The sequence below is a fragment of the Ixodes scapularis genome, unplaced genomic scaffold, assembly GCF_016920785.2.
Source record: "Ixodes scapularis isolate PalLabHiFi unplaced genomic scaffold, ASM1692078v2 PGA_scaffold1__304_contigs__length_218370807, whole genome shotgun sequence".
In the NCBI taxonomy this organism is placed as follows: Eukaryota; Metazoa; Arthropoda; class Arachnida; order Ixodida; family Ixodidae; genus Ixodes; species Ixodes scapularis.
This window is the reverse complement of record NW_024609846.1, coordinates 148,689,989-148,714,986: the sequence shown is the minus strand read 5'-3', so window position 1 is coordinate 148,714,986 and position 24,998 is coordinate 148,689,989. Positions and strand designations below refer to the sequence as shown.

The 24,998-nt window shown below is 45.7% G+C and overlaps 1 protein-coding gene across 1 annotated transcript in view; it reads right to left on the bottom strand.

Moving 5' to 3' along the window:
- LOC8035038 (GATOR complex protein Iml1) overlaps positions 1-24,969 on the bottom strand; it is a 106,721-nt gene extending 81,752 nt beyond the window's left edge. Inside the window, exons 1-9 of the mRNA XM_040214760.3 lie at positions 24,755-24,969; positions 24,487-24,571; positions 21,056-21,102; positions 14,779-14,864; positions 13,145-13,228; positions 13,007-13,059; positions 8,256-8,466; positions 6,788-6,930; positions 1,950-2,137 (exon numbers count right to left, since the gene is read on the bottom strand). Coding sequence (XP_040070694.1) covers positions 1,950-2,137; positions 6,788-6,930; positions 8,256-8,466; positions 13,007-13,059; positions 13,145-13,228; positions 14,779-14,864; positions 21,056-21,102; positions 24,487-24,571; positions 24,755-24,797 — 940 coding nt within the window. The 5' untranslated portion in view covers positions 24,798-24,969. The remainder of the gene's footprint in view (positions 1-1,949; positions 2,138-6,787; positions 6,931-8,255; positions 8,467-13,006; positions 13,060-13,144; positions 13,229-14,778; positions 14,865-21,055; positions 21,103-24,486; positions 24,572-24,754) is intronic.
- Positions 24,970-24,998: the final 29 nt, after the last annotated feature.

Below are 24,998 nucleotides of genomic sequence, written 5' to 3'. Positions count from 1 at the left end.
CAGGTCTTGACAGCGACATTGAAAGACTGGCAAGAAGCTGCGAAATTTGTCGGCGACACCAGAAGGCCCCACCCAAGGCACCAATCCCCGAATGGACGTGCGCGACGATGCCTTGGCAGACCATTCATGCGGACTTCGCTGGTCCCGAGGAGGGGAAGATGCTGCTGATTGTTGTCGACGCGTACAGCAAGTGGCTAGAAGTATGCTGCATGCGTAACATACAGTCAATCGCACTGATTAAGGAATTGCGGGAACTCTTCGCAACGTTTGGAGTCCCCGAAAAGATGGTAACGGACAATGGACCATCTTTTGTTTCGTCCGAGGTGGAAGACTTCCTAAAGAAAAATGGTGTGACGCATATAACAAGTGCGCCTTACCATCCCGCCACAAACAGACAGGCGGAAAGAATGGTCCTCGAGACGAAGCAGGCGTTGGCAAAAAGTCAAAACGAAACAGCAAAATTCGCGTGCAGACTGGCAAGGTCCTTGCTAAAACAGCACACAATCATCTGTACGTCAACTGGAAAAACACCAGCGGCGCTCAAGTTCGGCCGCAAACTTTCTACAGCGCTCACACGCCTACAGCCCCGCGTGCCGGAAGAGCCGGCATCGGAATGCCGCAGAGAAAATTCACCTAGAGAAGTTACAGTAGGACAACCCGTCTTCGTCCGCAACTTCGTTGGAAACCCTACTTGGATTAAAGGAAAGGAACCGTTATGAAGAGACTGGGACACCGCTCTTGGCTGGTTAAGTGCGAGAATGGAACGGTTCGTCGACACCTGGATCACATTAAACCCGGTGCACAGAAGAATCAGACAACGAACCCGACATCGCACAATTCCATCAAGGAACCGGTGACAAGCCATGTTCCGGCTCCATATGTTCTACAGCCGGACTTCCCAGCATCGTCCGAATCCAATCGACCTCCAGTGCCCGAGTCCCAAGATGGAGCTGCCGCGCAATCTGACCCGTGCGACACGGTACCTGCCGACCAGCGGAAGAACGAGTCAGCGCCAGTTTCCACTGCGATGCCAAGACCCCAGCGCGAACCGCGTCCCCCGGACCGCTACGGTGACTCAATCTGAGGAGGAAGGGATGTCATGTATAATACGAGCAACATTCCACCGCTTTGTGGAACTCTCTACAGCGCCACTCGGGCGATCACGTAGTGCCGCCATCCCGCCGCCGCGGCATCCAGAGATTGGGTTACCCGAGCCGCCCGCAACGCGAGCAGGCTGGGCCGTACGAAGATCGTGGGAATAAAGCAGTTCATACTCAGCCAGCGACTGAAGTGGTCTCCCTCTATATATGGGCCGAGACGCCCCAACATAACAGTCATCGATTTTTAGAAAATTTTGAACGTGCACTAAATATTTACTCCGAGTATGTCTACAAAATATCTCCTTATAATAAGAATTTTCTTTCAAAAAACGAATTTGTGAAGTTTAGGCATACACCTCCACCGAATCCCTGGCTGCCACCCAACTGACAACGAGCAAGGGTGCTCGTGACGTCAAATGTTGTATCCACGTATGTCCATCATTTCCACCGGATGATCGCGACAGCCTTTTGATGATTTCAAACGCTGGGCAAAACAGGCTCAAACTGCCCATGTACTGATGTCCATACAACGTCTGACGACGCAACAAGACGGCAAACCAGTGAAGTTGCAGGTTAGTTTTGCTTTCATCGTATTTCTATGATTAAAAATGATTCAGAAAGTTTTGGGGAAATTTACTAGCTGCTCTGGGCTCAGTTTCTTGCACTCTTCAGAAAACATATTTAAATGAAAACGTTCAAACTGACGCCGGAGCTCCCCTTTGAAGCAAAGCCGCAAGCCCCGCCGCCGCCGCCGCCGCCGCCCCGCCCCCCGGCCCCGCCCCCGCCCCGCCCGCCCCTCTCCCCCCCCCCCCCCCAGCGCAAACAAATCCGTAACTCAAGTTGACAGACCATTAAGGGACATGTTGAGGACTTGTAGGAAGTTGCCCTGAGATGCCGTTGAGATGACTGCCGTGGGCACCTTGATGTCCGGCCTGTTGTGGTACTCCAGGATCTGCTTGGGGTACTTGCTGAAGTAGGTCTTTAGCAGCCGCAGTGTTTGGGTCCAGTCGTCAATGCGCTCGTTCTGCACCGCTACCCTAGAGCAGAACGCGGAGAAGAGGTCGTTATGAGTCTGCAGTGGTCCCCGGTGCGTCACGTTACGTTTATGCTGAAGCCCGTAGAGGCTTGTTCACGCAATTACGCTTTAAGGCCCGTTCACACTCTTGCGACTGCTTGCGACCTCTTAAACCTGGGTTCCTTAAAACTTCTTAAACCAGAGAACACACTGGCGCCATCTATTGGGAAGCAGTGTAAACTCGGCGGTCCGGCATATTTTTTTTTATTTCTCGCGCACTATCCTTTCTGTTTTGGCTCGAAAAGCTTTTGTCAATGTTATAAACGAGCCTTTCTATGGGTATTACGCACATTTGACCTCGGAAATCCCGCAAAACCTTCGCTTTTGTGAAATGCAGTTCTAGGGTCACCGCATAGATGGCGCCACAATGTCAGTGTGTTTTCTCATGCTAGAAACATTTAAGAAGTTGTAAGAGATCTCGTCTCGCCCAGTCGTACTCGGTCGCAAGAGTGTGAACAAGCCTTTAGTGCGATCAACTGCGTTGCAACTATACTTAATTAAAGACTTGAGCGTGTTGGTGATCTACATTGACTTAAAACGAAAGAAACACACAAGAGGACGAAACAGACAACAGAGCTTTCGACTTGCAACTACAGATTTACTGGGGCAGTTAGCCGCTCACAGCTCGTCTTGGGGAGGCGATGGGGAAAGGGGAGAGGGGAATGAGGGGAGGTGTAAGAAACACAGGGAGACCATTGCAGGGGCAAACACAGCGGGCGGTCGCAAGTCTGGTCTTTGTCGCCTCTCTCGTGGATGGCACCTCGCGTCGCTTCGTGTCGTCGTCGGCGCGGCGGAGAGAGCGGGGGAAGGGGGGGGAGGGGGGGGGGGGGAGGGGGGGGGGGAGGGGGGGGGGCGTCATCGGAATTTCTTGGGGAAGGCGCAAGATGGACCAGAGCACCAGAGGGTCGAACGAGAACAGAAGGCGAGAAGTAAGAACAGAGGGCGGCTTTCCGGGGTTGTTTTTGTTTGCCACTGTTTTTCCAAACCTTTAAGCTCTAGTGCCGCGCGGGCTGGGGGGCTCCCCACCCTCGCAGAAAGCTAATCTCTCTCCCTGAGAGGGAAAGGGAACGGCTGGAAAGGTTTGTTTTCGCCGACTTGATGCTTACAGATTCTATTATTTCTCTTGCGAATCGAGATTGGTGTCCCCCTATGATTTTTGTTTGGGTGAAATGGGGTGTGCAAGAGGAGCAGTTTTTTGCGTGGACAACAACCGGATGCACGGGATCTTCGGGCGGGCTCGTGATCTCCCTCGCGTGTTCACGGAGACGGTCGTTGATACATCGGCCCGTTTGACCGATGTACTCGGCTCCGCACGAAAGAGAGATTGTGTAAACTTTCTCTCACGCGCAGGGGCGGAAGCACTGGGCATGTTTTTTAGTGCAGGAGGGCGGAGGTTCCGGATTGTTGACACGCTTGCACATTCCACCCAATTGGAATTTGCAGGTGAAAAGAACCCTGGTGTCGAATTTGTGTGCAAGCGCACTCAAACGATGAGATGTGTTGTGCACGTAGGGAATGCATGCAGGGCGGGAGGAGAAAGATCTGGGTGGGGAATTGCGGGGGCGGCTCCCGGACTGCACGATCAACTTTTTGATGTTGTTTTCAATCGGATCCGCGGGGTAGCCTGCCCGCTGAAGCCTAGCCGTTTGGGGCAAAAAACTCTCCTTGATAAGATGGGGACAGGAAGAGGAGAGAATGAGATTTGACGATGCCAGATTTTACTGTTTTCGAATGATGGCTAGTGAAAGATATATGTTATCTTATCCAGACGTACACGCTTCAAACGCCAAAAGCGTCATTTCTTCCTCTGACAACCAAATCTTGTAAGAACTAATTCACGCAACGTGTGAACAGTGTGCAAAAACCCCTTTTTTCTCGAGGTAAAAATGAGTTAGAGGTGTCACGAACCTCCCAAAGTTTGCCGACACCAGGTTCAACATTTTTCACAATTCTATCGCAAAGTTTGACAAAGTTAAAATGGAGTTTGACTTTTGGGCGCATGCACGAGAGAAGTGCAATCGAGCCGACACCACGTGGCAGAGGAAAAGTGTGACACTTGTTGGGTATGTCGTCCTCATATTTCGCGTTAATAAAACAACTCGGGCATTTAAACTACATATGTTTGCTTTTATATTGCATAAACAACGCTAATCATACTGCAAAATTATAAGATAACTTTACGGGTTGTGACAGCTAGATGATGGACATTGAAGAGGAAACGAGGCAGAGCAGGGATAGCAAAAGAAGAGGATTCTACAAATGGCGGATCGAATAAAGCACTATTTCATAAGCTATCTCAAAATATATTTTTAGAACGCTACATTTTGGCACAGTCGACAGGATCCTATCGTGTGGATCACCCTCACTATAAAAGATAACTCCGGAGAAGAGCTTGCCTTCTTATCTTGGCAGCCGCAAGGCGAGGAGGAATTTCCACTACCACCTCGGATCACTACTGATTCAACTCGTTTCTGACAAGTCAGGAATGGACGTCAATGCCCTCCTACAGAAGACGACTGTCAAGGTCAACCTAAAACTAGCAGATTTTCGAACCTTTATCATAGAGCCCATAGAGGAGGGCCCGGTGAATTCTCAAGATGGCTTCAGCTTCCATTCCGGTCCTTAAGGCGGCTCCCAAACCGGAACCCAAGACGAGTTCCAATCTAACTCCCAAAGCGATTTCCAATTCAGAACTCAGTCACTGTTCCCAAGACAATCACCAGGCCTATCCCCAAACAACTTCGTTGATCTCGAAAGCCTTCAGCGTGCTGTCGCAACTAACCCTGAGGACCCGAATTACGTTGTTCGCCAGATCCTCCTTGCAGAACAACAACAACAAATAATGCAAAACCAACAACTGCTTCAAGCCATCGTCGGATTTTCACGAAACCAGGAAGCTCCACGCTTTTGAATGGTAAAGCCGGACCCGTTTGAGGGTCCCTCAACAAACTCGGAAGCTTGGTTGTTATTTTATGAATATGCTAGTGAGAAGAATGACTGCTATTCCGACGACAACAAAGTAAAAAATATGCGACTTTTTCTCACCGGAATGGCGAAGAAGTGGTATGAGTTCCACTTAACGGACCATCTCAACGACCCCTGGGAACAGGGCAAAAGGAGTTTTCACTTGGCATTTCAAGAGAATTCTGTGGAGAAGTGGGATAAAGCTATATTCTACAAGTACAAAGCAGGAAGTGTCATGGAATATTTCTATGAAGAACAACATTTGCTCCAAGTGGAGGACTACCCCCTACCAGACTCATCCGTAGTCCCGCTGGTTATTCACGGACTTCCGAAAGAGCAGCAAAAACAGGTCCAAGGGGAAGCACCCAAAACTGTGGAATCCTTCTAGACAGTTTTCAACATCTCTGCTTAGATGCGTGGCCCCAAGCAGCGCAAACACATACTGAAGCAACCCTTCATTTGCACGGATATGGAAGTCTTGGACAAAAGCCTTTGCACTGGCATTCACAAGCTGTGCCGCAGGGGCAGTCAGCGACTCATCTAGCAACATTTGAGGACACGGCTGAAGTCCAGACAACTACAAAAAACTGATAAATGATGGTGTACAGTCCCACCCCTCGACAACAATGGAGACTCTCTGTTTGTCCCAATCAACACTCTATAAATGTAAATGTGAATGGACGAACTTTAAAAGCTCTCGTCAACAGCGGAGCGTACAGTTAACAAAGGGGTTGTCGAAGAGCTTTTGAGGGTCGTGCAATCGGGGTTCAAGGCTACGATGGAAGAAAGAAAATGCACACCAAATGGATTCATCTGACCATTCAATATGAATCCCAACAAGACCAGACTGAAGCTCTAGTAAGTAATGGACTAAATTATGACTCGCTACTGTCTCGGCCAGATATGAAGAGAATGCACATCAACACATACTGGGATGATACGGTCCAAGTATCTGACACAAACCTTGCCAGTGCAAAGAAAAAGGTAGAATATGTGGGATCGGTTGATGATATACTCATCAACTACCCAGAAATAATACCTGTGGGCAAATACTCACCTGCAACAACTTGTTTCGAAGTACCTTTCGAGTTGGCGGATACCACCATAGTCAGAAGGAAGCCATACAACATGTCTTTAGAAAAGAAACGATGGCAAAAGAGGGAACTAGAAAACATGCTTGATGCCGAAATCATTCGACCCTTGGTCTCCACTTTTGCATCACCAATAACCATCATGCCGAAGGAAGATGGATCACTACGGCTATGTACCGATTATCGCATGATTAATCGTCACACCAAACTTTTTCCGTTTCAAACTTTCCAATGCTCAGAATTGACAACATCATCGATGAGACAGGAGTACAGCAGGGATAGCAAAAGAAGAAGAGGAGGATTCTACAAATGGTGGATCCAGTAAAGCACTATTTCGAAAGCTATCTCGAATTATATTTTTAGAACGCTATACAAGTTAGCATTTTTTTCCCTAAAATTCCGAACGTTTGCATACAAGTCGGGCAACATTGTCCATAAGTCCAACTTTGTCTCCACTGGCTCGAAATAAGTCTGATAATGTTGTAAGGGACCACTTCTCGTCGACAGTGCGCAAATCTAATCTTGGAAACACTGCAAAACCTTTAGTCTGGGCATACCTGTAAAAGTCCTCGTAAAAGCGTCCCTTGTAGTCCACCTGAACGCAGCCGGCCATGTGCGGAGGAAACTGGTCCATACTTTTAGCCTCGTAGAACACGCGGGAGAACAGCACAATGTTCACGTCGTGGTTGCATTTCATGTCCTGCAGAAGCGGTCATAAAAAAGCACCCTTTTACGACAGTCCCAATCACAAATCGGCTACGTAATATTGTGCCTAAATCAGTATTGTAAGAGCACAAATTCAAATGATATCTGCAATGTCTCCATAGAAGTTATGTTTGTCTTACACGCTATGCAAGTAAAAACCAAACAATCTTGTTCTTTTTTTAAAGGATGATCTCATGCACTTTCCTGAAACAGCACATGTTTCACCTACGGTAGTTTTTTTTATTTTTTTTATTAAAATATTACATTATTGTAAAAATCACTTGCTGCCATACCGTAGAATACCGCCCATCCGCCCATTCCACATTAAGCGCCCATATCCAAATTTCTAAGATCTGAGAAAATATGAACAGTACATTTATATGTAAAAATGATGACCGGACAAGCACCCATCCCCCATTTTTTCGTTATTATCTCTATATTTTGAGTGGGCGCTAGCCCGGTATTTTACGCTAGTCATTTGTAAAAGCGTGTCCTATATTTCCAAATAATGAAACACAGAGGGTTCCCAAACTTGATTGCTGGGAGTGCTGGGGTTTTGCTAGACTGCCGCAAAAAGTCCCTCCATCACAAAAATCCCTTCAGTCATCCATACACCTACTGTTTATCCAGTTAGAGCATAACTTAGGCATAGCTCAGAGGTACAACAGTCACTCCAACCTAGTGTGTGTAGTGTTATTGCCATCAAAGTTTGTAAGGTTTAAACAGTTTTATTGCAAGAATGGCAAATGGGGGAGAATTGCTTAATTAAATGGCATTTAATCAAAAACTTATTTGACTGACAGCAGCATCACTTATATGTTTTTGTTCCATTCAAATCAGTTGCTACTCAGAGCTTGTCTTGTCTATTCCTGTCTCTCAGTCCTTGTCCTAGTTGCACTGCATTTTAAATAAAATGAAGCACTGCAGACAATAGATAGAAGATATGTGGCGGTATTTTCATCTCCATCAAACCATCGTATGCAGAATTGCACTTTACAAGGAACCTGGCCGACTCTCACATTCACTAATTAGTCTTTCCGGCACACGCCGCCGCGTTTTTTCCAAGCGTAGCCTCTTGATCCTCTCCCAACCCTCTTTTGTTTGCTTTGACAGGGACAACAAGCAAGCCGAGGCGAGAGAGCATCAAGTGAGACAATTCCAAACGTGTTCCCACGAGATGCGTGCGAACATGGGCAGTTTGTTTGGCAGGCGTCCAATTCTGCCACCCTTTGCGTTCGTCCGAGACCACGCTTCCCACGACACGAAATCTGAGCTAGCTTTTGTTGGAACGCACTCTGCACTAGAAGAGACACCACGTGCCTTCCACCTGGCGATGAGGTCGCAGAGAAACCCGTTGACCGCCTTCTCAAAGTAGAGGTCTCCGTTGATGTCGAAGTCCCACATCTCTGAGCTCATCTGGAGGAAGAGGTAGACCATGCTGCTGGCCGACCGGTACACGATCTTGGTGTCCTCAGTGATCACCCCCGAGGCCACCTGCTCCCCGTGGGCCCACATCTCGCACACCTGGAGGCTGCGACGGAGAGGGCACGCCGTCAGGTCACCAAGCGGGAGAGTCGTCTTAATTAGACGGAGCGGATCTGCCCCTCTCCAGACCCCTTGGGATTCCAGGCGCATGGCAGCCAGCCCTATGCCCCGCAATTGCAAGATTTTCCCCAGCTGAAAAGAACAACCACTCCTAGTACTGTATTTCTGCGAACTATACGGAGGGCAAGTAGCCTGCTTCTTGCGCAGGAGTTGCAGTGCCGTCAGAATGACGCCGAGTTCCGATTGGCTTTGACTGGAAAGATAGGGGGTAGACCTCAATGCTAGATGCTTTGAGGTGTAACCACTATTTCTTTTAATCAGCCAATAAGAGCTTGGCACTGTGACATTATTGCAACTTGCATGCAAGAAGCAGACGAACTTGCGCTCTGCATAGTCCACAAACTATGCATGTTTAAAAGTTAAAATCTTCTGCGGTGCGGACTATCTACTGGTGCGAGCTATATGAGGACTTGCTTTTTACGGCTGTTTATTACGGCGAGGTTTCAAAGACTTTGTGAATGACAGCTTACATTAAGGATAATTTCTGCATGATACAAGCTTCTTTGTGTGCTAATAAAGCAGTCATCTTTCAAGGTGTGCTGTGTATGAGAATTTTGTGTTTTCCAGGTGAAGACTATCTAAGGAAAAACCTTTTTCTTAAAGCCGAAATCGGCCCCAGCAGACTGACTATACCCCGGGTGCGAACTATAGTCCAGAAAATACAATACTTTGGTCACGTCTGAGGAAATCATCATACGTAGAGTAATTTCGTTGGCTGGTAAATCTTGCCGTACTTGTTTGTGTACTCGGTGATGGAAGCGGCATTTGACCTTTGGCAACAGGTCTTGCGGCAGGCAAAATATTGATTTGGAGCAGCCACCAACGCTTTGGAGCAGATGCCAACCTCTGAACACAGCACTGATGCTGATTTGAATTTCGGGCAAAGTTCCAACAAGTTTGCAGGCAAAAAAAAAAAAAAAGACTGCATTGTTAATTTAGTTTATATCTGAAAATGACTGAGGTATACCTATTACTTATTACCATTTGTAAAAAAGACACATACGAGGCAAACTGAACACACAGGACTTCTTTTTAGAAAAAAGCTCAGGTCAGAGTAGTTTGCATTTACAGTGGGTATTAAAAAAATGTTTGAAAAATAAATAATATTGCTACATTTCAGTTGACATAAATCTTCTCTCCCCTTCCCATTTTACACTCTGTAGTTTATTTCGTCGATAATTATAGCTTCTGCAAAAAGCCGGCAGAAAGCAGCACATCTGCCAAAAACATCAATTTAGGAATCTACCAATCTCAAGATTTTAATATCATAAACTGCGAAAAAAACAGCTACCCCCAACTATTATGAAAACCTACAGCTGCGCTTTAAAAGTGACACTGCGCTTTAGCGGAGAGTCGCTGGGGTGCCTGTGACGGAGCGCCAGAGCCACAGCCAGAGTTTGCTGCCCTTTCGATTGACTGCTGCAAGAGAACTACATCGACCACCGTATTTATTCAAATATATATCTGCATTTTTTTTAAGTTTCTCAGCACACCTCCTTAAAGTCAAAGATTAACCTATAACGGAGACAAAGAAAGGCTGACCTGTAGTAATACAAAGCACCATCTCCAAGTCCCCCAAACTAACCCAGCCACTCCTCGTAGCACACCAGTGCAAAGCGGTGAAGCTTGATGGGCATGTGTAGGGCGGTGAAAGTTGATGTGAATGGCACAAGTGCCACTGTGCACTGTAGCCACGGCGTGGAGTCACGTGGCAGACATGATACTCAAATCAGGAGTAAACCATTCCAGTTTTGTCCTATCACGGTTGTCGTTATCCCACTGTTTTGCAAATTTTCTCGCGACTTTTGGCTTCTGACATTGCCGACATGTTTGGAAGTTTAGACGACGACGTCACCAGCGCAAGACAGAGCACGGCCGATGCTACAAGCCGATGGGACCGATCAAACAGAGTCAAAAGTGTGACATCGTGGCATTCGTCATCTTCCTGTACGTGTTGTTTCGTCAACTAGACCAACCAAGCGCAGCGGGTTCACCATGACGGGCGCCTTCAGTGTGTCGCTATGTGTGTTCAAGCCTTCAACCATGCTGATCCGACCTAAGATGCATCAAAGTATACGGTGAAATAGAGACACTGTGAAATACATACTTGTACCATCTTCCGTTCAACCTTGGCAAAATGCTTAGCAAAAATGGCACTTTGGAGCGAGATGTAGCCGAGTCTCCTTGAAGCAATTGGGCGCAAATGGTGCAGCACTTCCATCACTGTGTGTTGAGGCTCATCTACTGCGACTTCGAACGACGAAGCCATTAGTTGCCATTATGATCCCGCGATTCCTTATGCCAGCTAATGAGCAAGCTGTCACCCGTGAAGTACCCCTACCGCATCGGTGACCCTATTGCAATGGCCACCAGGGTTTGAGATGCACCGAATCAACGAAATTTGGCTAAATTTGGCAGGCGAGACACTGCCCGCCGAACGTAGCGAATGGTGCTATGTTATCAGCATGACGGCGGTCGCGCTACGACGTCAGCGTGATTACACCACCAGAGGTGGTGACATGACCACTGTCTGCTAAGTTTAAAGGATAGAGGACGCTTTTTCGCAACACTGGACAGCACCTGGTCCTTCCCTATAAGAAATTCTATTACAAATAGGGTTGCACCGCCTCTCAAAAACGTTTTGCAAACACCCATGGTTTCAATAGACTGTTTCCATAAATCCCTGCATGCAACACTGTGCACGTTGCACTCTGGGAACTAACTGGCCAGGCAAGAAAGTGGCATTGTTTCGGTTTCGATCGACACGTCAACAAAAGATCACACACAAAGCGTGGACTATTAAAAGCCATTGTCTCGTGTTTCCTAGTCCCAAGCGCATCGTTTTTGGTCTCTAAACTGACCTAAATGGCTAGACCTCGAAGCTTTAGAACAAGCCCGAACCATACATAAAATATGTCTTGACACATGCTTGTTATATTTTTGTGCTCGAGCCTTTCTGTTAGCCTTTTAAGGTATGTGGACGAGCCAGTGCTGGGAATCTCGACGCTGCTAAGCTCGGGGATCTTGAGTAACAATCAATAAGTATGCGTACACCGAGCTCGCACCTTCACATTGGTGTTGATGGTCAGCAAGTTTGTTACTTATCTTGCGCGTCCATGACGAAATTACCTTTTTGCAATTACTGTTTTTCTTAATACGCCTGAGCATGCGAGCTGAAACTCTGAGACGCCAGTGAAAAGCTAAAATTGAACACACTTCTTATTCTCTTACCTGTACTGGCCCGCGACACTGCACGAAGTGAAGTCCCCACCCGCTTGCATTTTACTAATTCAATATCACGTATGTGCATCAAGTTATCCTGGAATCATATGGGCACATTCGCACATACAAAAAGTTTTTAAGAAAGCCACCGTCAAGCACTTGCGTGAAGAATGTAGCACCTTTTGCTGGACGGCATGTATACGGGCATGAAACCCTATGTGGTGCGCCAAACGAGCTAAAAGATTCAAAGTGTATTTGGCCGTTACTAATGGCCATAAGATTTATTATGTGTCTGTTTTCTTCCTGACTGAGTATGCCGAGATAATATCAGACACAGATCTTGGACGTCGTAAAAGATTGTCCAAAAAGGCTTAGCGAGGAGTAGGGGACGCTTGTTGGGGCCTTTGCTGTAGCTAGCCAATTTCATCGTTTGCGAAAACTTAATCTCCAATCAGCATAAAATTTGAGTGGGAGATATACGATGACACGAGGAAGACTTCATAGTAACTTTTGTGCCCTAGTAAGGTCGAATTTATTGCTTAAAAGTTCATGCGCCCACATTGGCTCCACTTTGAGGCTCTTAGTGAGGATGCGGCCCGTTTCTTGCCCAATGAAGTAACAAGAAGCGGACGTCTGGCAAACAAAATATCTGTAGGGCTCAGAGTGATCAAAATTCTATTGTGGTTCACCGGTTTTTTAGACAGGATTATTAAAATTGAGCTCAAAGATACAACCGTGGGGTGAGGTGACTAAGCCATGTCTTACTACGTTTGCATAATCACGCACAATATCCGGCATGTTGGGAACCAAGAAAAGTGCCTCGGTATTGCACATTCGTGCGCAGTCAAATAATCGAAAATGCAAGCAGCGCATTCGGTAAAGGCGCAATAGCACGAACCGAAGCTGCTTAATCGAAACCGAAACTGAGCAGCCAACTACAGTTCCCAAAGTGCACCGTGTGGCATTTCACCGCAATGGGGCACTTCGAATTTTAGAACAAGTCTATTGTGTCTAGCTGCCAACTATCTCTTATTGTGTGCTTTAGTTAAAGCTAAAAGGTTCGAGCAATAAACAGAAAAACACAAGAAGTACAAAAACATTACGACAAAACCAATACTGTAGAAATCCCATAAAACACAAGATGTTTTCAAAGTTTTGACCTTGTTCAAAACTTGGAAATTTATGCCAGCCTCGCACCGCTGAGCTTTCCGCCAGTCAACCGACAAAAATAAGGAGTGCCTCACCGGCTGGCCGAGTGAATGACGATGGGTTTCTTTGGGTACACGCATGTGTTGACCTGAAATGACATCGCTTGTTCTAAACCCAGGCTCGAACAAATAATATGCGATGATCGAGCAGGATCAGGGGCATGCGTCACTAACCATTGCCTGCTTCCAGCGCCACATGTCGCTTCGTGCCAGATAGTGGTCCTTGAAAATGAGCTCCACCGAGTCCAAAGCCACAACCTGCAGGTGGAGACATGGTATGCAGACAAGGCGGAGATCCAAAATTGTTGTCTGGGACACCAATATCCAAAGAGGAAAAGTAGGCCATTATACAGTGGAATCTCGTTAACTTGGACCCGAGGGGGACCAGCACTTTGTTTGAATAATGCAAAGTTTGAATAACCAGGAGTTTCCTTCCTAGTAACACATAGGACGGGACCTGCATGTTCGTTCGAATTACGCGCGAGTTTGAATTAAGAGGGTTTGAATTATTGAGATTCCACTGTAGTCACTGGCACCATAAAGGGGAGAGCTCCGGCATCAATTTCAATGTTTTTAACTAGTAAACATATTTCCTGAAAGAGCACAGAAAAATGAGCCTAGAGCAGCAAATACATTTCTTCGAAAGTCCATAAATCGTTTTTAATTGTATAGGAACATGAAAAAAAACTAAACCGAAACTAACTTGCAACTTTACTGGTCCACCATCTTGTCGCGACGTGAGACGTTACATAAACATCAGCAAAGGGTTACAGTAACCGTGTGCTGGTGTTTATAGAACGTCTGACGTCATTCAAGCCCTACTCGAGCCTGCTTTGCTCGGCGTCAGAAGTGGCCAGGATGCCGTCGCGATTGCCCGCCGGAAATAATGAACTACAATTCATCAAGCTCGTCACAGCCATATAATGACTAGCAAATGTTTCAAGATTTTCAGCGCGAGATGTCACGCCATTTTCCATTTGCATTTAATCTGCCAGCGTCACCTCCGCAGGGACCACCTGTGGCATTGGCATTCGCGATGTGCCGACGTGGAGACCCAGATGCCACTTCAGAAGCAGAATGGTATGGAAGGTTCTGTTTTGCTAGCACAGCGCAACCTGTTTTCTAGATCTATGCAAACGCTGGGAGTTGGCATTTGCGTCGGACTGCATCTCTCTTGTATCAAAACATGTCTTGCATGTATCGTCTCAAACTTCCGCCAACGCTCGGACATTGAGCGAGTCTTTCCGCGGCGCCGTTTTTGTTTTTCATTCCTGCAAGCGCCGCCCGAGCAAGCGCTGCGACAAAGGGCCCCCTGCTCGCAAGAAACGTCTCTACATGCTTTCACGAGAAAACACGACAGTCCAGAAACAAAGGGCAAAGGGCACGGAAAACGAGGGTAAGAGGGGAGGAAGCAGACGGACTGCCAGAGAGCAGAGGAGTGTGTAGTTTTTGTTTACATGTTTTTCGCCTCCTCCAAAGAAAAAGACCCAATGATGCTTCTTCCTTTCCTCAAACTTCCTTCCTTTCATCTTCCTCCACCCCCTCCCCCACCCTTGGGAAAATAGGAAATTCTCCACGTATGTTCTGACATGTTAGAAAATGTGTTGAAATAGTGGAAGCTAGAACAAGTCCAAGCGGCCTTGATAAGAAGCACATACACGTGGTTCCAGACTGTATCAATAAGTTCTCTTTTAGGGAAAAGAAACAAAAGTGTATACAACATTGCAAACCACATACGCAACAAGTGACTCTTTCAAATAGTGGAACAGTAAAAGTGCCAGGCAGAAGACTAGGGATAATGAACCAACCTTTGGATTAACCACATTGACAATGACATCAGAATAGGGCTTCAGTTGGAAGGTAGTAGCAAGGCTTTGCTCTACACTGATAGAGTCTGAAACAGCAATGCAGCATTTGTGAGTTTTCACTGGTCAATCCTGCTGTAACTGCCATGATAGCAGACTTGTCACATAGTTTTATTTATTTATTTATTTATGAATACTGTTCACCCCAAGTATGGGGCTTTAACAGGTGTGGGGTATAGAAGAGCACTGAAACATACAACATCAGGACTACAATACAGTACACATTCAGCGACATTCACTTAAAATAAAGGGGCTGAAATAGCACAAACATTCAATATATTATATAGCACTCAACAAAATGAATTCTCAGCACTCGAAATCTTTAACAAAATTTCTAAAAAAATATTTAACTACTATTTATCATTCCAAACCAGTCATATTCAAAAGGGCGCTCTCAAAACCATCTAAACAGTCCAATGACAATATATTTTGTGGGAGATCATTCCAGTTTTTTACAGTTTTAGGGGAAAAAGAAAACCTATAAGCGTCAATATTACATTTGGGCACTTCAAACTGATTAGCGCTAACGTATCTGAGTTCTCTCGATGCGCGATGTGTTAATCTAGAATCCGGGTTAATGTTATACAGGTGAATACTCCCCTGAATTTTCTGCATCTCAAACACTTTTATAGAACGAAATGCTTTTGAAAAGAACCCCGGTCATGAAATTTTGGCCCTCAATCAGCCCGTCCACGTATTTCCCGCTAAATTTAGCAGGGAAACTAAATTGGTGCTCAGGTCACGCAACGTCAACTGATGTCACGTGACCCGACATCACGTAATGTATACAGCAATTCAGCTCCCCTGCTAAATGTAGCGGGAAAATTGACTTAACGTGACCTGTACTACCTGTACACCTATTCACTTTCCCCGCTAAATTTGGAGAGAAATTTAATGCCACGTGACCTATGCACACAGTTTTCCCGCTCCATGTAGGTATTACCAGAGAAATTCATAAAAATAAAGGTCCTTCTTCACTCCCTGCACTGACGGTGTAAAGTCTTCTGAACAGTTTTAAACGACTGCACCTTAGATGTTGTATTTCATGCATTGTAGAACTTTGGAGATAAAGGTGGCTGCCAATTTTTGGGAGTAACTTATCATCTTAGGCATCCTTTCACCAGTCGTTATTTAAAGTCGGTGACAGTATAAGAACTTTGTAGGTGCTCCAGCTTCAGCGCGACCTTTCTGACTTCAATAAAACTCGTCGCACGTGCAGATAAAGCCCGGCTCAAGGCAACGAGCACGTGCAGGAGGCAAAGCATCTACTGAGTTCTGAAAAATACTTGCAAATTTTTCTATAGAAGAAAGAAACATTTTTCTTTTGCAATTTTTACGCTGTTGGACACAATTTAGGGGGAGGTTAGCCCTGCTCTAGGCCCCCGCCCATAATGAAAGGTTTCTTAGCTAGCTAAGCACCGTTTCTCAGCTCTCGTCGGTTGGAGAGAGGATTGATGCGTGAAATGTTCATGGTAAAATTGTTTCTCCGTGCCCTAAAAGGGCAATACTTTTATTCACAATATACATATCTTTTAGAAACAAATAATCTAGATAGAGTGATTATAATTTCCAAAAATATCCCGAGATAGCCTTTTCCGAAGAAGGGAAGGACGGTACCACGACTGCGGCAACAAAAAGAAAAGGAAATTTATCAACATGCACACCACGAAATGTGGTCTTGCTAACGTATTTAGTATCCTGTGCAGTTCAAAAGCCTATTAATACACCTTCAAATTGAGTAGCGGCAATTAAGCTAGAATAATTTTTGCTGCCTGTGATATTTTTTTTTTTTTTTTAATTTTAATGCCAAACATTTTATTAAAAGTGTCTATGTTGAAAACATAAAAATCAATTGCAGCAGACCCTATCGCATCCAAAGGAAAGAACAGTAAATTTTATGTTGGCTTACTGTTTCCTGCTGATGCTTAATTTTACCAACGTGCTCCTACACAAATTTAGGACATCATGTTTTTTTTGTTTTTTTTTTACCACTGTGAGTTGTAGGCTTTTTGCCTCGTGTGGCTGCCTTCACTAAAAAAAAGCTTTCTACAACAAACCTTTTGCCCTGACCAACATGATTTGAAAATAATTACAATTACTTATTTTTCAACTTTTGGCGAGCCATTTTCACTTCCAAAATTTTGCCACCAAGGGGAGAGGTGCAACAGCGCATGAGTGTCGGTTCTCCTGCAAGAACGACAATCGCTTCCAGCAGTGTCTGGATAAAAAATGGCGTACCACCGCGATTTACATGATTACCAGCGACATCCGCACTTCCCCGTGCCCCGTTGTTCGGCAGCGCCATAAGTTGCATAGTGAATTTTACGACAGTGTGAAATGCGGGACATTTTGAAGATCTTGGTATTCCTTGCGGGATGCGAGACACGAGCCCTCAATGCGGGACAGTCCTGCGAGTCGCAGGACGGGTGGACGGGTGGTCACCGTAGAGGCACAGAGCGTCGCGATAGGGAGACACTAGGCATGCGAGCGTGTTCAGACGAGCAGCCAAGCCAATCCAGTTGCAACGGGTGGGGCCACTGATTTAGGAGTGGGGCCTAGACGGACCATGTGCTCCCAGCTTTAGTGCATCTAAAAACGTAAATATTGCACAAATTTTTTTTTAAGAAATATATGTTTATATATGCTTTTCTAAAACAATTTTTTTAGCTTGTCACGGAATATGCTATTTAGCACTCCAACTTAAATACTTAATCCAAGTAATGGGGTACTCCGGCAATTGTTTTAACCTACCCCAACTAACTATATTTTCTGAATTCCCGGTCTTTACTCCTTCCAGTATGCTATTTTGTACTGCAAAATCAAACTTCAAATATACCCGCGCTCTTCAGTGCTGTGGCGTCAGTGGAAGGCAGACTTGCAGGTCGAGCGGGCAGTCCAAAAATGGACTATTCCGAGCATTTGTTTCGTGCTGGTGGAGCGAGCTTTCAAAGCATTCATTTGACATTGTGAAACTGCTTGTAATCAGTTGGGAGCAAGGTCTACAGTGACATCACTTTTTCATTGTTGCCAGAAGAGACTTTCACTTTAAAAAAACATGCTGAGGACGAAAATAGTAAATTCAAAAACTTTGCAAAAAATGTATTTTCGCACAATATATGGCTGAATATATCAGCGATGTTTGTTGGTGTGTTCAGAGATTTTTCAGGCAAGTCGGGGACTATGAAAAAAACGCCAAAGTCCCCCTTTAAGTCACCTCCACCTTTTCGAGAAGGAGGATGCTTGGAAAAAACCTTCAAGTGTTTTGACTAAGAGCTTTAGAATTGCAAGGGGACCTTATCTCCGATTTTATGAAATATCTTCATCATCCTGTGGAGAAGAAAAAAAGCAGTATATAAAGTGCCACAAGGAATCTGAGAATGTATGTCTCCTGGCACAGCATGAAAACAGCAGGGGAGATCTTTTCGCTATTTATTTGTAATTATGCAAAAAGCAAGAACCTTTGCATTTCGATTTAAAATGAGGTATATATAGTTTATGTCCTCAAATTCCAAAATATGAAAGCATACTACTGAATGCAAAGGATATGTTAGAGCGGGTGGACATGTGTGTCACAGTAAGAGACAAAGACACCTGCAAGAGACCAGTAAGGAAACCTTCCACGCCTAGTTGAGAGGGGTTGACAGACGAGTGTGTCAATCAACTGACCACTGATAAATGAGTGTATCCCAGTTCAACCAGCTGCTGAACGAGTGTATCAATAAACAGTTGTCAATCAACCAACTTCTGATTGCTATAATGTAAAGGTCCTTTAAAAAAAAATTTTTTTTTTTTTTATCATTTATTGGCTGTGGTTAGGGTTTTGGCGAGACTGATCAATATTCACCAGTAGAGTTCCGTCCAGATGTAACTCTAGTTCCGTTGAGACAGAACCAATAGTCACCACTAGAGTTCTATCCAAACGGAAAGTTAGCGAACCCTGTAGAGTTCCATCCAGGTGGAACTATAGTCGCCGCTAAAGTTCTGTCCAGACGGAAGAGAAACGCGCCACTGAAGCTCCGTCCAGCATACACCAGGGTTGATCCCTATGCTCCACCCCTGACCCATTTCCGGATTAACAACTGGCAATGTTCCTATGTTATTTTCAATGTAGTCTTCTTTGTGTCAAATGCATTTGTCCCAACAATCCTATAACATTTCTACAGCTTCCTGAAAAAAGGTTTGTCCAATCTCTGCAAACAACACATCCCCCAGCCTCTATTAGCTCATATATGCATTAAAAATCTCCTCTCATGCACATGTTTCCTTCATTTTTTTTACAGTGGAGCTGTTAAGGGCTAGGTTCCCCAGGATTGTGTCCGGTATCAAACGCCTGTCGACACAAACCGACCTGGACAGCCACCGCCTTCTATAAGCGACGGCGGCAAGCACACAACCAGTCTGGTTTCCACCGTCGCTCGTAGATGGCGGCAACTTTTTCAGCTATCATAGAGGAATGGATAGTTGGGCGTGTTGGCGGGAATTCATCGTAGGAAACAGCGCGAAAAACAGACGACAAAGAAGAAGCACACGTAACGAGCGCAACGCTCGTCACGTGTGTTACTTCGTCCTCGTCTGTTTTGCTCGCTGTTTCCTGCGCTCTTATCAGTTTCGGTTTGGACTTAGGATGGGTCGGCCGCGCGCTCTTTCTGGGAAAGAAGGCTGGCTGCGGAAGGAGCGGCGACGTACGCAGCAGCGCGAATGGGTCTGCAACCGCCGCAAAGCCGCTGTCGCCTTGACTTCCACTGCGTCGAGCGCCTCAGATTCCCTTGCCATAGAAGAGCACATCGCTCGCCTGGAAAGCCTCCGCTGAGAACAGAACCAGCGATGTAAAAGGCGCCGGCGAGCCAACGCCACGGAGGCCAAGCGCAAGCGCGAGGCCCGGCGACGACTGCACTCCACGCCGGCTGAACAGTTCCCGGGCGCGACGGTAAGGTTCCGGAGGGAGTTCGTGGATTACCCGTTTGGCGTCACGTGCACCGTTTGCCAAAGACGTATCCACGATCGGCGGTGTGTCGTACGAGAAGAAGCAAGAAACGGGCACATGCGCGTTGCGGCAGTGCATCGAGTCCAGGTCCGCTGGTCTTCCTTCTTCACGAGAGTGGAAAGGCTGAACGTTTTTAAGAGTCTCTAGTCACCGCGAGCCAGATACGGTGGATATGGTAGATATAATTTCCAAAGCTTTACTCAGGAATGGCAACCACTGCAACGCAAGACCTGGGGCTGGATGCATTGTCATAATGAAGGGGCAGTCCCTGTCTCAACTTTCCACAGCATTTCTCCTTTATTGTGGCGCATCATTTTGTAGTTAGGTCCGCATAGTAAGAACCCGGTATCACCTTGTAAATAACCATAAAAAAAGACATCCTTGCCATCCCAAAAAGTTGTCCGAGAACTTGTTATAGACCCCTTTCGAAAGTGTGCTCTCTGTTGGAAGCTGCAGAATCCTTGCAAAATGGTGGACACAAGTGCGAGCTTCTAGTGTTCTACCGTGCACCGGCTGCTTGAGCACAAGTCAAGGGAAAATATTTTTTATTGGACCCTTGGGACAGAACCGACAGGACTCACAAGCTTCCTGTCATTCCATCTAGACATAACTCTACTGGGCCTGCTATCGTTCCGTCCAGACGGAACTCTGCTGCACCTGTTATCGTTCCGTCTATAGTCGCTTTCACCTCGAGAACCGGAGTAAAAGAAAGTCCGGGTCCTCGCGGGGCATTACTAATTTTCCCCTTTATGTAGAGGATGAAGAAATTAGTAGTTGCATTCTAGATTAGATATACGTTATCTTACCAAGACATTCATGTTTCAAATGCCAAAAGCGTTGTTTCTTCCTCCGACAACCAAATCTCAATAGAACTACTTCGCACGACGTACGAACAATGCGCGAAACTTCCTATTTTTCTAGAGGTAAAAATGAGACGCGCCATTATTTATTACCGCAAAATCCCGAGCAAGCACACCCACACAAAATTTGGAGATAATCATTTGAAACTGGAAGATAGGCACTCCTTAGGTCAACAATATGTAAAGATACGTCATTTGTGTATTTTCCGAATGTTCCGAATGTTACAAAATTTAATGGTGGATTGTGGAGTGGCCGGCACGGTATTTTACGGCACATATTTACTTGTGTCCAGAAACAGGCATAGCTACTCCCAAAAGTTCTTCTTTTTCTGCTTCACACATTAAAACATTTTAAAAAAAAGGGAAAGGAAAGCACCTTTCTGGAGGTCTTCTTTCAGTGTTGTAACTTGGAGCAATAAGCGACTGAAAGAGAAACCAAGTAGAATTAATGACGGGCATTGATAAGGGCTCAGAGATCTGAAAAACCCAGTGTTGGGAAGTGCTTTAAGTACATTGTACTTAATTAAAGTACTACTTCAAGTAGGTTTAGGAAACTTGTACTTTACTTGAAGTACATTCTCCGAGTATGTACTTGTACTTTACTTAAGTATTTTTTTCTGGTACTTTCTGAGGAAAGTACAATTCCCAACTTCAAAGTACATTCCCCAAATTTGATTTTGTTAAATTTGTATGCCAAAATTATGCTTTGTCAGCTCCGAAGAAATAATGAGAGGGATATTCTACTCTCACAAGAAACTTGAGCAGACGACGCATTGCTCTGTTTGTTCTGGAGGCGGCTTTCCCCATAGCTTTGTGAACTCTTGCTACTTCTCGGTCGGTCAGCGCAAGCAAGGAGGTTTAAAATATCAGGAGAGTAAAATTAATCATAATGTAGCACCTGAGACTGTAGTATGGAAAAATTTAATTTTCAAGTCGAAGTAAAAGACAACAGAAGAGAACGCGTCACAAAGTTTTGAGACATTCTCTTTTGTCTTTTCCTTCTAGTAGAAAGATACTTTTATTTTTTCACACCCCAATCTCAGGGCATCATGACAGAACAGCACACGACAAAACAGCACGTGACAAAACAGCACAACGTCAAAATAGCACGTGACAAAACAGCACAGCGTCAAAACGGCACTGCGACAGAAGAGCACATTCCAAAACAGCACGGCGTCAATACAGCACAGTGTCGAAACAGCACAGCGTCAAAACAGGACATTGACAATATAGCCAGGGTTTGGCGTTTTCGGTTTTTATTGGTTTGAAATTCGGCACACTTTTTTCGGTTTTTATTCCAAGCAGAAGTTTTCGGTTTATTGCGGAGAATGTTTGTAGACTCATAAACTTTTCAGTTCTTTTCGGTTTATGGACGAAAACCAGTACACTGACAAAAAGGCAATATTTAAAGGCATTTGTTTAAGATGAGTAGCGAGTAAACCAGGTACTGGATTTCTTATTGGTTGCTGTCTGTGGCAGCCGACGCGACCTGTTCTGCAAGACGCACTGGGGGCCTATCGTGATCTGACATTATCGTCGTGGGCTCATATATGTACACAGGACAAACACAAGCTTTACGATCACTTCCGTTGAAGAGGGAAAAATCAAAATCCAAAAATTTGCAATCACCTGCTCCCATTTTCGTGGCTGCGAGAGGTGGTTAATAGACCCTTTGCAAAACGTACAGCGCCACGACGGCAGAGAATTTTGGGAACCCTCGTTACAGATCACGCGCTTTCTCGTTGCGCCTCCGCGACTGCGCGCGCATCTTGGCAGCTACCATTAGCAGCCGTTTCAGTCATACGTTGTTGGCGGCGTACCGTATCAGTAGATCGTGACAGGTGAACTTATTTGAATACGTTATTCGTCGTAACTTACCTTCACGTATTAAAGTGTCACCGAATCCATTTAGTTTGCACCGCAACCGTGGCAGGTTTCGACCATGTTCGACAAAGCGTTGGTGCAGCAGACAACAGAGCCGGTACAAAGGAGAGGGATGAGAAAGGGGCAGCCGCCGTTGGCTCGTCGCTCGCCCGACTAGGCTGCTCAAAAATCGTTGCCGTGGTAACCTGTGCCTGCTCGCGTATGCCACGTGGTAGCGGGAGGAGGGGCGTACCGAGGACTCCCATCATTCGTCGCGCAGCGCGCGCGGGCCTTTTGGGATTTTTGCAAAGGGTCTATTTGCTCAGACTAAGAAACAACAATAAAGCAATCGTATTTATGCCCTCCTCTAGTAGATGGAAGCTAGAGGTGTTAAGAAATGTGCGGCATTTACGGATGCCCTTAATTTTCATTCTTGAGTTCACGATTAAACTCTCTTCTTTGAACAAAGAATTCGGCACACAAATTCCTATCAGGTGAAAAACCCAGATTTCGTCCTGAAGACCACTGCGCTGGTTCAACTTTTGTTGAAAGTTGAACCGATCTCGGAGACAAGGTGAAAAGTGCGAAAGGAAGTGGTCATATGGTCAGTAATGAGCCACGTTACCCCACCCACGCCTCCAAACGCCCTAGAAACTACTGACCTTTTCCAGTTAAAACCGAATTTGGAAAAAAAGATTTGATACTTTTACCGGTTTAAGCCAGAAAGGCTAAACCCTAAATACATCGCATGGAGTTAAAAAAAGGATGTCTCAAAGTAGGCACTGTAAAGGAATGAAGGGTCTAGGCCATTTCGTCAAAAGCCAACTCGTCGACGGCCAATTTGTCGAATCCGTTCTCTTGGGAGCAAGTTCGGAGTGGGGAGTATACTCAATGCATACATGAAGGCTCCCTGGGGAGTACCGATGCCCCTGCTGGTGCATATTCTGGCTATTTCTAGGGACGACTAACAAGCTAGTTTGCTTGTTAGTCGTCGTTAGTCGTTAAAAGAAAAAAAATAACGAAAGCTTGTGCTGCAACGGTGTGCTTAGCCAGTGGACCCCACCCCCCTGCTCTCCCGTGACCTGCCGCGACTCCCTCCTCCCCTTTCGCCGCTTTCGCGTGGTCCGCTGCAACTTCCCCCCCTGTGCTGTTTTGATGCCGTGCTGTTTTGGCACGTGCTCTTCTGTCGCTGTGCCGTTTTGACGCTGTGCTGTTTTGTCGCGTGCTATTTTGTCGCCGTGCTGTTTTGACGCTGTACTGTTCTGACGCGTGCTGTTTTGACCGTGCTGTTGTGTCACACGCTGTTTTGTCGTGTGCTCTTCTGTCGCATTCCCCAATCTCAGGTGTCACATTATGATTAATTATCACCAGCTCGCTTGCACACTCACTGTTTTTTTTCGTTAAACTAGGGATACTTTTCTACGGGAGGATTGCTTGAGGAAGCTACGGGGCTGACGGCATGCTCTCTTCTTGTACATTTAACCCCCTTAAGTGCAACAATCCAGTGCAAGGGGCGTCAAACTCAAAAGACGGACTTCTGTATTCGGCTCCCTTCCAGAGAATAACAAACTCTGTGGCCACTTGAGTTTATCAAATACTCCCCGCTGTTTTTTTTTGAAAATAGGTCTTGCACCCCTGATTACCCCTCGGCAATGTATACAAGTTAAAAAATCACTGTATAGGGGAATTAAAGGACATCATGAAAGATTGTATTAAAATACTTGTACCTTTAAAGTACATTGTATTTATAGTACTTTACTTCAAGTACATTGCACCCAGTGTACTCATTTACTTTGCACTTTACAAGTGCCTTTTAGATGTACTTTACCCAACACTGCAGAAAAACCACGACATCGCGGATATCATCTCGAGCTCTGTAAGCAATGTTCAAATTCTGCTGATGTTGTTTTCGCAGAATAGCAACAGGTATACTGAGGTGCCAACCTGTAAGTGTCGTCAGGCAGGTAGATTTCCACAATGTCTCCGCTCTTCAATCCCGGAAAATCTTTCGAATTGATGATAAGATCATCTGTGGGAAGAAAAAAATATTTAACAACGCACACAATCAATCAAAAAGCACTACTCGTAAAGCTTTGTTTAAATGCATTAACCAAACACTTGCGACATTAGAGTTGTCAACGCGGTAATTCCTCAAACCACAGCAAGCAAGCGTCAACAAACGTCCGAGATAACGCTGCTGCCAACAACTCACCGGTGACGCTCTTTGGATGGTGAAGTAGCTTCATTTGCTTCATCGTGACGTGCTGCTTAAAAGTGATTGAGGTATTGTAAGCAGACTATCTACACCCCGGAAAACTGCACAGTCGAAAAAGTGTCCGATTCGTGTCCATCCTTGGGAAGTTTACCAGCAGCTTTCACTTCGACCCCGAAGTGTCAGCAGTGTCGAACCCATCGTCCCCTCGGAGACCCTGGTGCCACTGGCGAGACACGAGGAA